General features: G+C 42.5%; 1 protein-coding gene across 1 annotated transcript; it reads right to left on the reverse strand.

Moving 5' to 3' along the window:
• Positions 1 to 80: 80 nt before the first annotated feature.
• Positions 81 to 10,373, reverse strand: LOC124276034 (carbonyl reductase [NADPH] 3-like). The gene is made up of 8 exons (XM_046711676.1): positions 10,219 to 10,373; positions 8,570 to 8,651; positions 7,845 to 8,023; positions 7,353 to 7,465; positions 4,145 to 4,273; positions 1,339 to 1,480; positions 457 to 520; positions 81 to 188 (listed from the first exon to the last, which is right to left on the reverse strand). The coding sequence occupies exons 1-8, from the start codon at positions 10,258 to 10,260 to the stop codon at positions 91 to 93; spliced, it is 849 nt and encodes a 282-aa protein (XP_046567632.1). The 5' UTR covers positions 10,261 to 10,373; the 3' UTR covers positions 81 to 90.
• Between the last annotated feature and the right edge of the window lie 4,395 nt (positions 10,374 to 14,768).

Here is a 14,768-nt window from a genome sequence, read left to right on the forward strand (position 1 = left end):
AGACTTAAATAAAATATCTGTTTGTCTGTCTGGTCAATCTTGCACCTGAGTGAACTGTTTATATACACGCTGACTTTTTCGTCCAGGCAATCACCACCACTTGACCACTGTCCGCTTTGCCAGGAACTGACCCCTAGGGCTGGCAGCGTTAGGTGGTAGAAGCGACAGGTACACGGGAGTGTCCGCCCCTGAAAAAAACACTACATGTATCACAGAAATATGCTTCCTTGCGAATCTGAATTGATGAGTGAGTGAGTTTACTTTTTCACCTCATTCAACAATATTCCAGCTATATGTGGCGGCTGTCTGTAAATAAACAAGTCTGGACCAGACAATCCAGTGATAAACAGCATGAGCATCGATCTACGCAACTGGGATATTGATGAGTAACACATCGCATTAATTTCTTTTATTAACAAACGCAAACACGCAGGCACATTTTTACTGCCAACTGACCTTGATCCTCCGTGAGGCTACCTTCATATCGTGACATATCAGTTCTCACGTGACCCGGGCAACACTGAAATGACATAGTGCGTGGGTGAGATTTAGCACTGTATGACTTTCATATTTATTTGATATTGACTAATAATTGGCTTCGTGCATTATAACCGCATCGACAATCAAACCCATGTCAACGTCCTTACTGAGCAAACGTATAACCACCCGGCTACCCACCGCTTCTTTAATGACACAATAAACCTTTAAAGGCACAATGTCACACATTTTCGACAATATTTTGGCCTATATTTTATATATTGGAAGCATATGCACTCACTTTAGCTTCCTATTGATGCAATAAAAGACTTATTATCCCTTACGACTTGCCTGAAATCGATAATTGAAACTTCGAGGCGAACAGCATCCAAACACACTAGCCGGAATATAAACAATTGCTCCGTACATCGAAAACTGTCGCACGCGGTGTTGTCGGCGTTATAGGATATTCGTAAAGAACGTTCCAAGGGACATAACTCTGTGGGGCTCGCTTGAAATAACGAGAGTCAATTTAACGCAACGTTGCATTAATTCATTCGAACATTTTAATTTAATATTGTAATCTAAATACGTAATTATTTTTGGAATACATTATATGGTATACCATATTTAGTATTATTGAGAGAAATGCATTATGTATTTTTAGAGAAATGCGGTGTGACATTGTGCCTTTAACAACGAACTCAATATCTACCCCAGCAAAATACGTGGGTTCAACACTGGATGAAAGTACTCTCGCCAATATATTGTCAATTTGTTTCTGTTACAGCTATGATTTTACATCAACTAAACATATTACAACGACGATGTAAATTACAATACAATTACTAAATACAATACCGCATTGATGACAATATCCCCTCTCGAGTCGTCAACGGCTTCCCTGCTCAGAATGGCAGCCATAAGACAAGCGCCAACTTTTGACACTGCATACTCGTCTGTCGGCCAGCCCCTCCTGAAGTGTATCCCCATCTCACCGTCCCTGCAAATACAACCCAGGGATAGTGAAGTGTGCTCACTATAGGAAAGGACATACAACCACAGGGATGCAGGATAATAACATCACGTCGCTCACTCCTTTATAACCCGTGAAGATCCGGGTTAGAATTGATCTTCAGTAACCCATGCTTGTTGTAAGAGGCGACTAACGGGATCGGATGGTCAGGGTCGCTGACTTGGTTGACACATGTCATCGTATCTCAGTTCTGTAGATCGATGCTCATGCTGTTCATCACTGGATTGTCTGGTCCAGACTCGATTATTTACAGACCGCCGCCATATAGCTGGAATGTTGTTGAGAGAGCGGCGTAAAACTAATCTCAGTCACTCACGTGCTGTTTGGTTGCCGCGAATTAAGACGTTCAGGGGCCTTAACGTATGGATGCAAAAGGAATGAAGAAGAAAGAAAACTTACCATAACATGTCTAATTTGGATACGAAACTAACTATCTTTTTAAATGTAAACTCGATCGGAGTGGGGTATACCACATATATACCCACAGAGTGTGTGAGAGATATACCTGTACTTTCTGCGGTGCATCGGTCGATATTCCTACGTTTGTTAGCGTGGGGTCAGCAATATCAGGGTGTCCGTGTAGAGATATCGACCTCGGGAAGTGTGGGTATACCTGTGTTGAGCCGAGCCACTCAGTCTATTAGGTTGGTTGTTGTTACACGTCGCACTCAGCAATGTTCCAGCTATATGGCGGCGGTCTGTAAATAATCGAGTCTGGATCAGACAGTCCAGCATGAACATTCATCTACAATTGGGACATGTGTTAACTAAGACAGCGAGCTTGACCATCCGATCCAATTAGTCGCCTCTTGCGGCAAGCATTAGACTAACGCTCAGTCTCTGAATATACTCAGCAGCAAAAAAAACCGTCAGTACGAATTCAAAATTAGATAGGCACTGTAATCAAATCATAACAGAAATGGACATAATAAGCGGATTTAAAACATTTTTTGTGTACAATATCTTGTCACATCAATGAATAACACAATTTCAAGACATTACGTGAACGTTTGCAGTCCATTCAGACTCTTGACTCCAGTATCTAGTGTGACCACCACGAGCGGCAATAACTGCAGCACAGCGTCTATGCATGGAGTGCACCAATCGATTGATGAAGGCCATTGGCACCTGGAATCACACTCTGAGAAAGGCCTGGCGCAATAAATCGGTATGACATTATTCAGTCTCCTCTGAATTTCATCCCAAAGATGTTCAATTGGGATTAAATCAGGACTAAGGGCTGGCCACTGTATAATGTTGACACCGTACAGCTGTAGGAAGTCCCGTGTAGCTCTGGCAGTATGGGCCCGGGGGTTATCATGTTGGAAAATGTTCCGGTGACGTGCGAAATCTGGTATGACGTGGGGTCTGAGGGCTTGGTCGATGTAGCGCACCGCTGTGATGCCGCCTCCTCTCCCTGGACCAAGGTTCTGGAACACCACAGGACCCACTCTCTGGTTCAGGCCTATTCCACCCCATACCATGATGCTTGCACCTCCCCATGAGTCTCTTTCCATAACACATTGGTCTGAGTAACGCTGGCCACGTCGTCGCCATATTCTTGTTCTGCCACCTGCAGTTGATACGCAGTACCGACTCTCATCTGTGAACAGAACAGTTCTCCATTGCCTGTATCGCCAGTTTTGGTGTTGTAGGGCAAACTGTAGACGTTCACGCCGATGACGAGGGGTGAGGATAGGTCCACGGTAAGGTTACGGCAATGGAGGAATTCCCGCTGTTAAGACGTCGGCGTACTTTATCAGTACTGATTGGTCTTCCGTGTGTTCCCACTGTCTGGCGTGCTGTTTCGGATGCCTGCATGAAAGGAATCTGTAAATGCTGTCGCACAACATGGCGGTCTTGTCGTCTTATGGTCACCCTTGGTCTGCCAGTACGGGGGCGATCATTTGTGGTGTTGGTGGCCGGGAAACGTTGCTGCAGCCTGTAGATGGTCCGAACGTTGACCTGGAAGTGATTGGCAACGGCTTGTGAAGTGTGGCCAGCTTCAAGTCTTCCTAGCACCTGGTTCCTCTGAGCTGTCGTGAGTCGCGGCATCCTGCGGACGTTGTAATGTGAATGTTTCAACCAGGTTTAGGGGTGCATTTTATAGGGCTGGTCCTTGTGAACAGCACGTGCAGCATGAGTTGCATGAAAAACATGGAGAACACCATACCATCTCCGAGATCAGGTTGCGTTTTTGAGACCATTTCCTTGGTTCCATTCTGAGTTTGGGAAGGAATGTCTTTGCTCAGGTAAAGTTGGAGATGTTGTCAAAAATATACAATCAAAACATTAAATGAGTTTACAGTTATCCGTTTCTGCGAAGGAAAATTCCAAACTGACGTTTCTTTTGCTGCTTAGTATATTATATAATTGTGGTTGTAACAAATAAACCCATTTAAATTGAAAAGAGCCCAAGGGAGACCAGAGATCCTGAACCTGAGGACTTGCTTCATTTATGGCTTTAGCATTGCAGTGAGGGCTAGGCAGCAGGGAGAATTATATGGTTTAGGGACAATGAGACAGACTATTCAAGCCTCGGTTGCTGAAGACCAATTCTAACCCGGATGTTGACGTGTCCATTCCATGAGGAGTGTGTTGAGTGAGACATTACGTCCAGCCCCGCCATACCTGACGTAGTCCTGTATGAGAAGTTCCAGCTGAGCCATGGTCAGGTCCGGCTGCTGCAGCTGTGTCTGGAGATCCTGGGAGAACTCGTCGATGATGGAGCTGATGCAGGAGCAGGTCACGTTCACCACTCTGAAACGTCGTGAGGACGATGTGCAGATGGTGAGGTATTGTATTTGGTTTCACATAAGAGTGTTACGTCTTCAAGAAGCTGATAATCTTTTCAACCTTAAGCGATTTTCTTGAAATGAATTTTGCATGAGATTGCGTGTATAATGTACCTTCCGTAAGATCTCGTGTAAAATGAAGCGTTCGTTAAATCTCGGGTATAGTATTCCTTCATGACACCTCGTGAATAAGGTCCGTCAAAGAAATCTCGTGTTGAGTGTGTCTAGCATGATATCTCATGTGTGATGTATCCTGCATGAGATATCGTGTATAATGATCGTTCCGTTAAATCGCGTCTATAATATACCTTGCGTGAAATATGTTCTTTGTGTGAGATCTCTTAAATGGTGTATTTTTGTGTGAGATCTCATTCATGCTGTACTATGAGTGAGATCTCGTGCATGGTGTACTGTGTGTGAGATCTCGTCACGACGGGTGTCCTTTGTGTGAGATCCCGTGTATTATGGTTCTGTTATCCTCTAAAGTTTCAGGACTCTTGTACCCATCCCTATGGTTCTCGCTGTCTCAGATTACTCGTCCTTTCATCAGCTGATTTGATTTGCTACGCAGCTCTAACTAACTGAAGTCAGTAACCAAGTTCAATGCTGGATTGGCTATATAAGCCACATCACGACCAGTCTCATTGATTACGATAGAGTCTGAGAGAAACTAAACATTGGCTGAGAAAAAGAAAGTCTTTTTGGTGGAAAGCATTTTCTTCCTATCTATGGACAGTCAGTGACAGGTCCTCGCTCCCTCGCTATAAAATAATCGAGGTCGGGAAATCTGAGATCGCGAGAACCCTGGAATGCATCCAGAGTAAGATCTCGTGTTATCTGTACCTTGAGTGAGATCTCGTGTTATCTGTACATGTACCTTGAATGAGATCTCGTGTAATCCGTACCTTGAGTAAGATCTCGTGTTATCTGTTCCTTGAGTAAGATCTCGTGTTATCTGTACATGTACCTTGAGTGGAATCTCTTGTAATCTGTACATTGAGTGAGATCTCGTGTAATCTGTACCTTGAGTGAGATCTCGTGTAATCTGTACCTTGAGTGGAGATCTCGTGTAATCTGTACCTTGAGTGAGATCTCGTGTTATCTGTACCTTGAGTGGAATCTCTTGTAATCTGTACATGTACCTTGAATGAGATCTACATGTAATCCTTGAGTGAGATCTCGTGTAATCTGTAGCTCTGTACCTTGATGAGATCTCGTGTTAACTGTACTGTACCTTGACCTTGTGAGATCTCGTGTAATCTGTACCTGAGTGTGAGATCTCGTGTTATCTGTACCTTGAGTGAGATCTCGTGTTATCTGTACATGTACCTTGAGTGAGATCTCTTGTAATCTGTACCTTGAGTGAGATCTCGTGTTATCTGTACCTTGACTGAGATCTCGTGTTATCTGTACATGTACCTTGAGTGGAATCTCTTGTAATCTGTACATTGAGTGAGATCTCGTGTAATCTGTACCTTGACTGAGATCTCGTGTTATCTGTACATGTACCTTGAGTGAGATCTCGTGTAATCTGTACATTGAGTGAGATCTCGTGTTAATCTGTACCTTGAGTGAGATCTCGTGTGAGTGAGATATCTGTACATGTACCTTGAGTGAGATCTGTACATGTACCTTGTACCTTGTGGAATCTCTTGTAATCTGTACATTGAGTGAGATCTCGTGTTATCTGTACCTTGAGTGAGATCTCGTGTTATCTGTACATGTACCTTGAGTGGAATCTCTTGTAATCTGTACATTGAGTGAGATCTCGTGTTATCTGTACCTTGAGTGAGATCTCGTGTGAGAATCTTGTAATCTGTACCTTGAGTGAGATCTCGTGTTATCTGTACATGTACCTTGAGTGGAATCTCTTGTAATCTGTACATTGAGTGAGATCTCGTGTAATCTGTACCTTGAGTGAGATCTCGTGTAATCTGTACCTTGTGAGATCTCGTGTATCTTGAGAGATCTCGTGTGTATCTGTACATGAGATCTCTTGTAATCTGTACATGTACATTGAGTGAGATCTCGTGTAATCTGTGTACCTTGAATGAGATCTCGTGTAATCTGTACATGTACCTTGAGTGGGATCTCATGTAATCTGTAATGAGATCTCGTGTAATCTGTATCTCGTGTTATCTTGTAATCTGAGTTGTACTGAGATCTCGTGTTATCTGTACTGTACCTTGAGTGAGATCTCGTGTAATCTGTACATTGAGTGAGATCTCGTGTAATCTGTACCTTGAGTGAGATCTCGTGTTATCTGTACCTGTACATTGAGTGAGATCTCGTGTAATCTGTACCTTGAGTGAGATCTCGTGTTATCTGTACATGTACCTTGAATGAGATCTCGTGTAATCTGTACCTTGAGTGGGATCTCGTGTAATCTGTAGCTTGAGTGAGATCTCGTGTTATCTGTACCTTGAGTGAGATCTCGTGTATCTCGTGTAATCTGTACATGTACCTTGAGTGGAATCTCTTGTAATCTGTACCTTGAGTGAGATCTCGTGTTATCTGTATTCCTTGAGTAAGATCTCGTGTAATCTGTACATGTACCTTGAGTGAGATCTCTTGTAATCTGTACCTTGAGTGAGATCTCGTGTTATCTGTACCTTGAGTGAGATCTCGTGTAATCTGTACCTTGAGTGAGATCTCGTGTTATCTGTATCTGTACCTTGAATGAGATCTCATGTAATCTGTACCTTGAGTGGGATCTCGTGTAATCTGTACCTTGAGTGAGATCTCGTGTAATCTGTACCTTGAGTGAGATCTCGTGTAATCTGTACCTTGAGTGAGATCTCGTGTTATCTGTACATGTACCTTGAATGAGATCTCGTGTAATCTGTACCTGGAGTGGGTTCTCGTGTAATCTGTACCTTGAGTGAGATCTCGTGTAATCTGTACCTTGAGTGAGATCTCGTGTTATCTGTACCTTGAGTGAGATCTCGTGTTATCTGTACCTTGAGTGAGATCTCGTGTTATCTGTACCTTGAATGAGATCTCGTGTTATCTGTACCTTGAATGAGATCTCGTGTTATCTGTACCTTGAGTGAGGCCTCAATAAAGACCACAGCCGCCTCGTCACAGACAAAGTGCCAAAGAAGTTACATCCGACCGTTTCCTTAATCCTTCTGGAATATGGAACATTGGCGTTCCTCTACAAGAAAACCATGCACACCAAATATTCCAATGTGTTCTGATAACATCAAACCACGATTTCAAAAAAAGAATATCCTTACATTTATGTCATACCTCTCATAATACCTTCTGCTCTATTCTAAATAGTTTTGCAACTCGTAAACATTTGTTGGCTTCGACTTGTATTGTTTACCCGTTATACACTCTGTATGTAGCAATACTGAACTTTGTATTTTCTACACTCTTCTGTCCTGTTCTTCTGACAAATTGATAAGATATTTTCTCTTCTGTTATTGAGAAAAGTGCTTGCGTACAGAAATTGGAGCATTGGGTTTGATTGTTCTGAGTATGTACAAAACAAAAACGATTTTCATGCCATCGAAGTGTAATAAGCTCACCCTGAATTTTATAGCAGCGTTGTTGACCAGGACATCAAGCCCGCCGTAGTTGTTCCGCAGGAACGTTGCTAGGGCGTCCACGCTGCCGGTGTCGGTGATGTCCAGCTGGAAAAAGCGAGGCCGGAGTCCCTCCTGGTTGAGATCAGCGACAGCCTGCTGACCGCAGTCAACATCTCGAGCTGCATGCCGGGAGTGAATCAGTCAGTTTGGTTTAGAGTTATATCAGAGCATGTGGGCTTTCCATCGAGGAAATCCCCAATGTCTTTGAAGTTTAATACTTTGACAAAACCCATGAGCATGGGTATGGTGCAGACACACTAACATCGTCGTCAGGGTGTACATGGGCTTCGAACCCGCAATTTTAAGGCTCCGGTCACCAGATGCAAGATGGAGTTGTGGACCCTAAACGACTGGACCTCCCGGGACCTTCCGGAAAATGTATGGAACTACCTTCAGATCGAGACAGGCCAAATGCTGATATTTTTCCGTATAAAGCATAAATGCTTCTTTCAGACCACGGAGCTCTATCGATTTACATGATACATCTCGAATTAGAAGAGTTCGAAAAAACTAGGTTATATAGTAGCCAGATGGAATTTGCAATGGGATATGTCATGATTTGTATATGAGTGTATTTATTATTTTTTTTCAGTATTCATTATTGATCAATATTAATTCATTTTAGATTATTTATATTAATACAGTAGTGTTATACATGCACCCACCTGTAAGAATGACGTCACCATTAAACTGCTTGCACAGTGCTCTGACAATACCGAAGCCAACGCCCTTGTTCGCCCCCGTGACCTGATGCAGTCAATACAGGGTCGGTATCAAGGCATGTAAACAAATACAATCACATCTTGTTTTGCCAATATGTGGTACTTAAATATAATGCTAACAGATCTGACGACTCTGTTAAAAGTAGAAATTCCAATCAACACAATTTGTTACACCGCCGTCGAATGTTTCAAACAATATGTTATATCTTGAGACTAACAATACCGGCTTAAAACACAACAACGTGTTAAAAAATGTATTTGAGGACAAAGAAGGATACTCTTTTTCCTCATCTATGTACAAAAAGACAATTCTGTATCCGTAAACCAACAAAGAAAGGTTTGGCATTATGGATGTGTTATTAAGTATATTCTACGCGATACAATATCACAATATCAATATTTTGTCATGTAATTGTTTAATTCGGTAACTTGACACCCGTCTATCCTGACGAAGGGGGATTGTTGTTGCTGTTTTAATATTACTTTATACTCCGTTTGTCAGCAGTAGGGCAGAACACATGTGTAACCCTCTTGTGCAGTATTATTGTTTAGCGGTATGCTATCACTACAGACTACCTGCTTACGCACCCATTGTAACTGACCATACTACTTTCTGTTTTAGTGGGGCGGTGGGGTAGCGTCGTGTTTAGAACGTTAACTCGTCGCGCCGAAGACCCGGGTTCGATTCCCCACATGGATACAATGTGTGAAGCCCATTTCAGGTGTCCTCTGCCTGGATATCGCTGTAATATTGCTAAAAGTGGCGTAGAAGTAAAGAGACTCATTCTAATTTCGTGGTATTGCTAACATCGACCTCAAGCGGCCCACGGGTAGCCCACTCGTCTGTGGCGCGACAATTCTGTGATTATGATAATCCGGTGATTATGGGTTCGAATCCTGGTTAGCCATGGTTATGTTTCCAGGTTTGTCAGTACCCCTTGCTCGCTGGTTTCACCAAAATGGTATACGTCCTTGACCTACATCTTTGGGCCTTACTGTCACACTAAGCTGATACAACTGGAACGTTGTTCAAAGCGGCGTTAAAACACCAACTCACTCACTCACTCGATCAACTCTATGTTCATAATGACCCATCATCTATTTACTTGAAACTAGTGAGACTGATGATTATAGTTCCAAACTGGATTCCTCCCAGTGTTGGCAGAGATGAGTCACGTTGTCGATGGACACAGTGTCCCGCGGACGAGAATTCACGGTCACCAGATTATTACACATCTCAACAATCTAGTGGCCGTCGCCATATTCACAGGAATATGGCGTGATATCTTATAATACATCATAAATATTAACCATTAATGACTTTCTCAAACTGGTTTGTGTGCGGAGGGATCAGAGGTATGCTGTTTTCAGTGCAATCATGCAATACCACTACTTCATTTCTACTCGGAGTTTAACGAGGGAAGCAGAATGTGTAGACGCTTCATGTCTGAATATACATCATTTTGGTAGAAACAAATAACTCCTTTTAAACTGTAAATGAACACCCATGAGATGGGGAAATCTGAACCGGAGGAAATCTAGGCTTGCTTCATTTAGGGCTGAGCGGACCACGACATTTTGTTTGTACATACCACTGCCACTCGTCTCTCTGAAGTAGTGGTCTTGGAATTCATGTGGTTGATAAGTTTGTTATCCACGACTGAGATAGCAAATGAGTCTACATCCGGTAACAACGCCGACCTACTGGTGTAACGTTGCAAAAAACATCATCAGTGAAGCTCTACCTCACAGCAGACCCATAGCTAAACATGAGATGTATGCAATATCACAAGCAAGCACGTGTTGATTATCCACGATGACGGTTCACTTTGTTTCTGTTACCAGCCCCGATAAGGGATAATATCTGGTGACACAGGGTATCTGTGACAAAGGTCATCTGTACATAATATCTACTTCATTGTTCTTCAGTCCATTTTAAAGTTGATATGTGTGGGGTTTTTTTCTGCATGGCTGTGGTGTGTGGTTTCATGGTATATGTAAAGTGGGTCTGTGTTGCAAGACTTGCTACCGGACGCTGTGTTTAGTGACTTAGTAATGAGACACATCTGGTCAGTAAGTAGGTTATTTATCAACAAGATTTTATCACCCTGGGTATTCAAGGGAGATAACCTAGTAAAGCCACACGAAGCAATACCTAAGTGGCAATTCCAGGTGAGTGAATATAGTTTTACGCCGCTTTTAGCAATATTCCAGCAATATCGCGATGACACATATGGTACCCATGTGCAAAGAATCGAACCCGGGTCTTCGTGTGATGAGTGAAGGCTTTAACCACTTTGCTACCTCACCGCCCGGCAGTTTCAGAAGAGAGTTCCCCCCCTTCATCCTATGGCCACGAGAGACGAGTGAGAGAGTGAGTGAGTTTAGTTTTACGCCGCACAGCAATATTCCAGCTATATGGTGGCTGTCTGTAAATAATCGAGTCTGGACCAGACAATCCAGTGATTAACAGCATGAGCATCGATCTGCGCAATTGGGAACCGATGACATGTGTCAACCAAGTCAGCGAGCCTGACCTACCGATCCCGTTAGTCGCCTCTTACGACAAGCATGGGTTACTGAAGATTGATTCTAACCTGGACCTACCAGAGGGCCATGAGAGACGACTTTATTTATCGGGTGCTCAAGTTCATTGACTTGTGTAATTGCGGGTCATTGAGACCTAATGGATCGCTGCTCCTAATATCAATCGCTAGTACGTTTGGTCCAATTTATGAACCCGTGAAGGTCCGGGTTAGAATGAGTTTTCAGTAACCCATGCTTGTCGTAAGAGGCGACTAACGGGATCGGGTGGTCAGGCTCGCTGACTTGGTTGACACGTGTCATCGGTTCCCAATTGCGCAGATGGATGCTGATGCTGTTAATCACTGGTTTGTCTGGTCCAGACTCGACTATTTACAGACTGCCGCCATATAGCTGGTATATTGCTGAGTGCGGCGTAAAACTAAACTCACTCACTCACCAATTCATGAAGCTGGCATACTGCTGTGTGAGAGATTTGAGATATTCTAAACAAAAAGACAAAAGACAACAACAAAAAAAAGAGAAAAAGAAGAAGAAACAAAATTAAAATAAACAGGAAAATATTTTTTGAAATAATATAGGTATAGATAATAAAATGCGTCATCATGTAGGCGATATGAGGAAACACCAGTGAATCACATCATTAAGAAGAAAAAAAACACACCTCTCCTACATATCAGTGTTAGTGAACATTCCAGGGCAACATGATACTACTTGCCCGCTTTTAGTTTACAAACTTGGTTCATTGTCCGCTGTTTCCCATTTGTATGACTTTGACAGAAAACATCCGAACTCCATCAAGAGGACAGGCCGGTCTTCCTCGGCATTGAAAAAATACAACATATGCTATGATCTGGAGACAAGGTTTCTTTTCACATTACCGAATCTAAGAATGAAGGGCAATAGGTTCAGATGTTTTTCTCAGTTCTGTTCAAGTTCGAGGTCATTTCTGGTGTACATTTGATGACAAAATGATGTACATTACATGAAAACGCTACTTCGTGTAACTTCGTAAAACTTCGTGTACCTTCGTATACCTTCGTGTAACTTCATGTAACGTCGTGTAGTGCTTCTTAATATTATTCACTGATGTGCCATGAAATATAAATAAAGGACAATTTACTGACCACTATGTTATCACAGTATCTACAAGGGACGTTAACCTCATTTTCCTCTCATGTCACCAGGTCCGGGTTAGAATATTGATCTTCATTAACCCATGCTTGTCGTAAGAGGCGACAGCCCTCCTGAAGTGTATCCCCATCTCACCGTCCCTGCAAATACAACCCAGGGATAGTGAAGTGTGCTCACTATAGGAAAGGACATACAACCGCAGGGATGCAGGATAATAACATCACATCGCTCACTCCTTTATAACCCGTAAAGATCCGGGCTAGAATTGATCTTCAGTAACCCATGCTTGTCGTAAGAGGCGACTTACGGATCGGGTAGTCAGGCTCGCTGACTTGGTTGCCACATGTCATCGGTTCCCAATTGTGCAGATCGATGCTCATGCTGTTCATCACTGGATTGTCTGGTCCGCCATATGTCCAATTTGTCACTGAAACAATTCAGAAATGTGTCGACATTACTGTGTGGAGCTCTAGGTGGAATTTTAAAGCGTTTCAGTCACTATAGCAAATGATGAAGTAAGACTTACCACGGCACGAGTGACCATTCCAGATTCCAGCTGCGGTGGGAAATGTGAAAAATGCCATTAGGCGTTCGTCGTGAATCCATGCCGATCAGATATCTCAAACTGAAGTCTAAACCCAAATGTAATTCAGCTAAGCATGTTGTTGTCTCGCCTAAGCCTAATGCAAATGAAATGTGTGTGTGCAAAATTGCCTCTGTTCGTCCAGCAGTGAATGGGTACCCGGTGGGATAAGATGGTCACATGACTGTTAACCCTCTAGCACCTCACAGCCAGGTTAGGTTAACCGGGTTAATAATGCCTGCTCTTTGTGCATGATTTGTTTGTCCATAGCGCCACTGAGCCTCTTTGGGGTGGATATTAGTCGTTCTATAAATATATTAAATTATATATTTGTAAATGACTGTGAATATTGAACTGCGACCCATGGCAGGGTGATTCTTTTGAATTTGTTATCATCTGATAAACCTTTAGCAAAGGAACCTACTGTTACGCTTTAAGCTCTTGGACTGGTTAATGGACACGGTCATACGGCAGTGAATCTACTGACTCCATAACAACCTTTGAGTATTTAATCTTGTATTAATTAGGATTGCACGCTATTAACGGTATATCACGATACGCTTTTCAAACGATACGTATTGCAATATTTTTTTCTGAGAACCGGTATATCGGGTAAAGAACATATACTCATGCCAATAATGGTTGTCATCCCCTTCAATTTTTTTAATTGGAGAGGGGTGGGGGCGTGAGGTGTGTGTGGGGTTGGGGTGACAACCATTATTGGCATGAGTATATATTTAGTTTTTGTGATTTATGGTTTAAATTAAAATCTACACAGACTTTCATTCTCAACAAATGTTTTCATTCGTTAATCAATGACAAACGGCATACTGTAATATTAGAAATTGCATAAAAAGAAAATAGAATCCCTGACTATTGAATCTAATTTTGAGATTGCAGTTAACGGAGCCATAACATATACATGATATATGTTTAGGGACTTGTAATGTAGGAAATAGAATTGACATGCACAATTATTGTCACCTACTGTCAAACACTTAAGTTCCTAATATATCGCAATACGGGTACCTTGATCGCAATATATTGCAATAAAATTTATTTGTCAGTACACAGCCCTAGTATTAATCATCATTAAGTGACATAACAGTTTGTAAAACAAAAACGTTGGAACTAAAAATGAACTTATGTTAATTCCAACTTATGTTAGGCTGTCTGGAAATGAGAACACAGGTTAACTTGCGAAATCTGGTGTGCAACTGACACAAGTTGGTTTTGTCACCTGACCATCTGATAGTGACGTCAGCAGCGTTACCGCCGGCCGCCATCTTGGCGGAAGAACGGAGAAGACAATAGGCAGCTCAGCCGACCCGGCGATCATCAGTGAAGCATTATCTAACAGAATGGACAGGCCATAATCATATGAGACTAAGTTTAGAAGTGCACTACTTTTGAAAGATAACACCTTGTATCTAAGTACAGTTTTCGCCCTAACACAGTTCCCGTCAATGGGCAATATTAGACGATGTGTCTCCTACTGGAAAACTTGATGTAGAACGCCAACATATTCATTGAATGAAAACTATCTTTTAAAACCAGTTTACCGGTGCAGCTGTTTTGGTCTGATCTACTTTTTATGGAACGAGTACAATGTACTGACGGTTGTGAAATGAAATAGCGCAAAAATAACCTGGATCATGAAGCAGACTGAGTATCACGTTTAAATTACTCACTTTGTCTGGGAGAGCGAAAGGTCGCGGGTTCGATCCCCGACCGCGTCATACCAAAAGACGTTAAAATATGGTACTTGTTGGTCCCTGTCTGGCGCTCGGCATTAATGGGTACAACAAGGACTGGTCGGCTCGGAGTCAGGATAATGTGTCTGAGTGGGGTAGTCATGCTTCACTGCGGCATGGTATCTCA

Source organism: Haliotis rubra, unplaced genomic scaffold (genome assembly GCF_003918875.1).
Source record: "Haliotis rubra isolate DU_JTF1 unplaced genomic scaffold, ASM391887v1 Scf205, whole genome shotgun sequence".
In the NCBI taxonomy this organism is placed as follows: Eukaryota; Metazoa; Mollusca; class Gastropoda; order Lepetellida; family Haliotidae; genus Haliotis; species Haliotis rubra.

Excerpts from the sequence above, each read along its gene's own strand:
- LOC124276034 (XM_046711676.1), bottom strand. The coding sequence starts at position 10,260 with ATGAATTCCAAGACCACTACTTCAGAGAGACGAGTGGCAGTG. Across the intron at positions 1,481-4,144 it reads CTCATACAGGACTACGTCAG|GGACGGTGAGATGGGGATAC; the intron begins GTATGGCGGGGC and ends TTGTATTTGCAG. Across the intron at positions 521-1,338 it reads GGGATATTGTCATCAATGCG|TGTTGCCCGGGTCACGTGAG; the intron begins GTATTGTATTTA and ends ATGTCATTTCAG.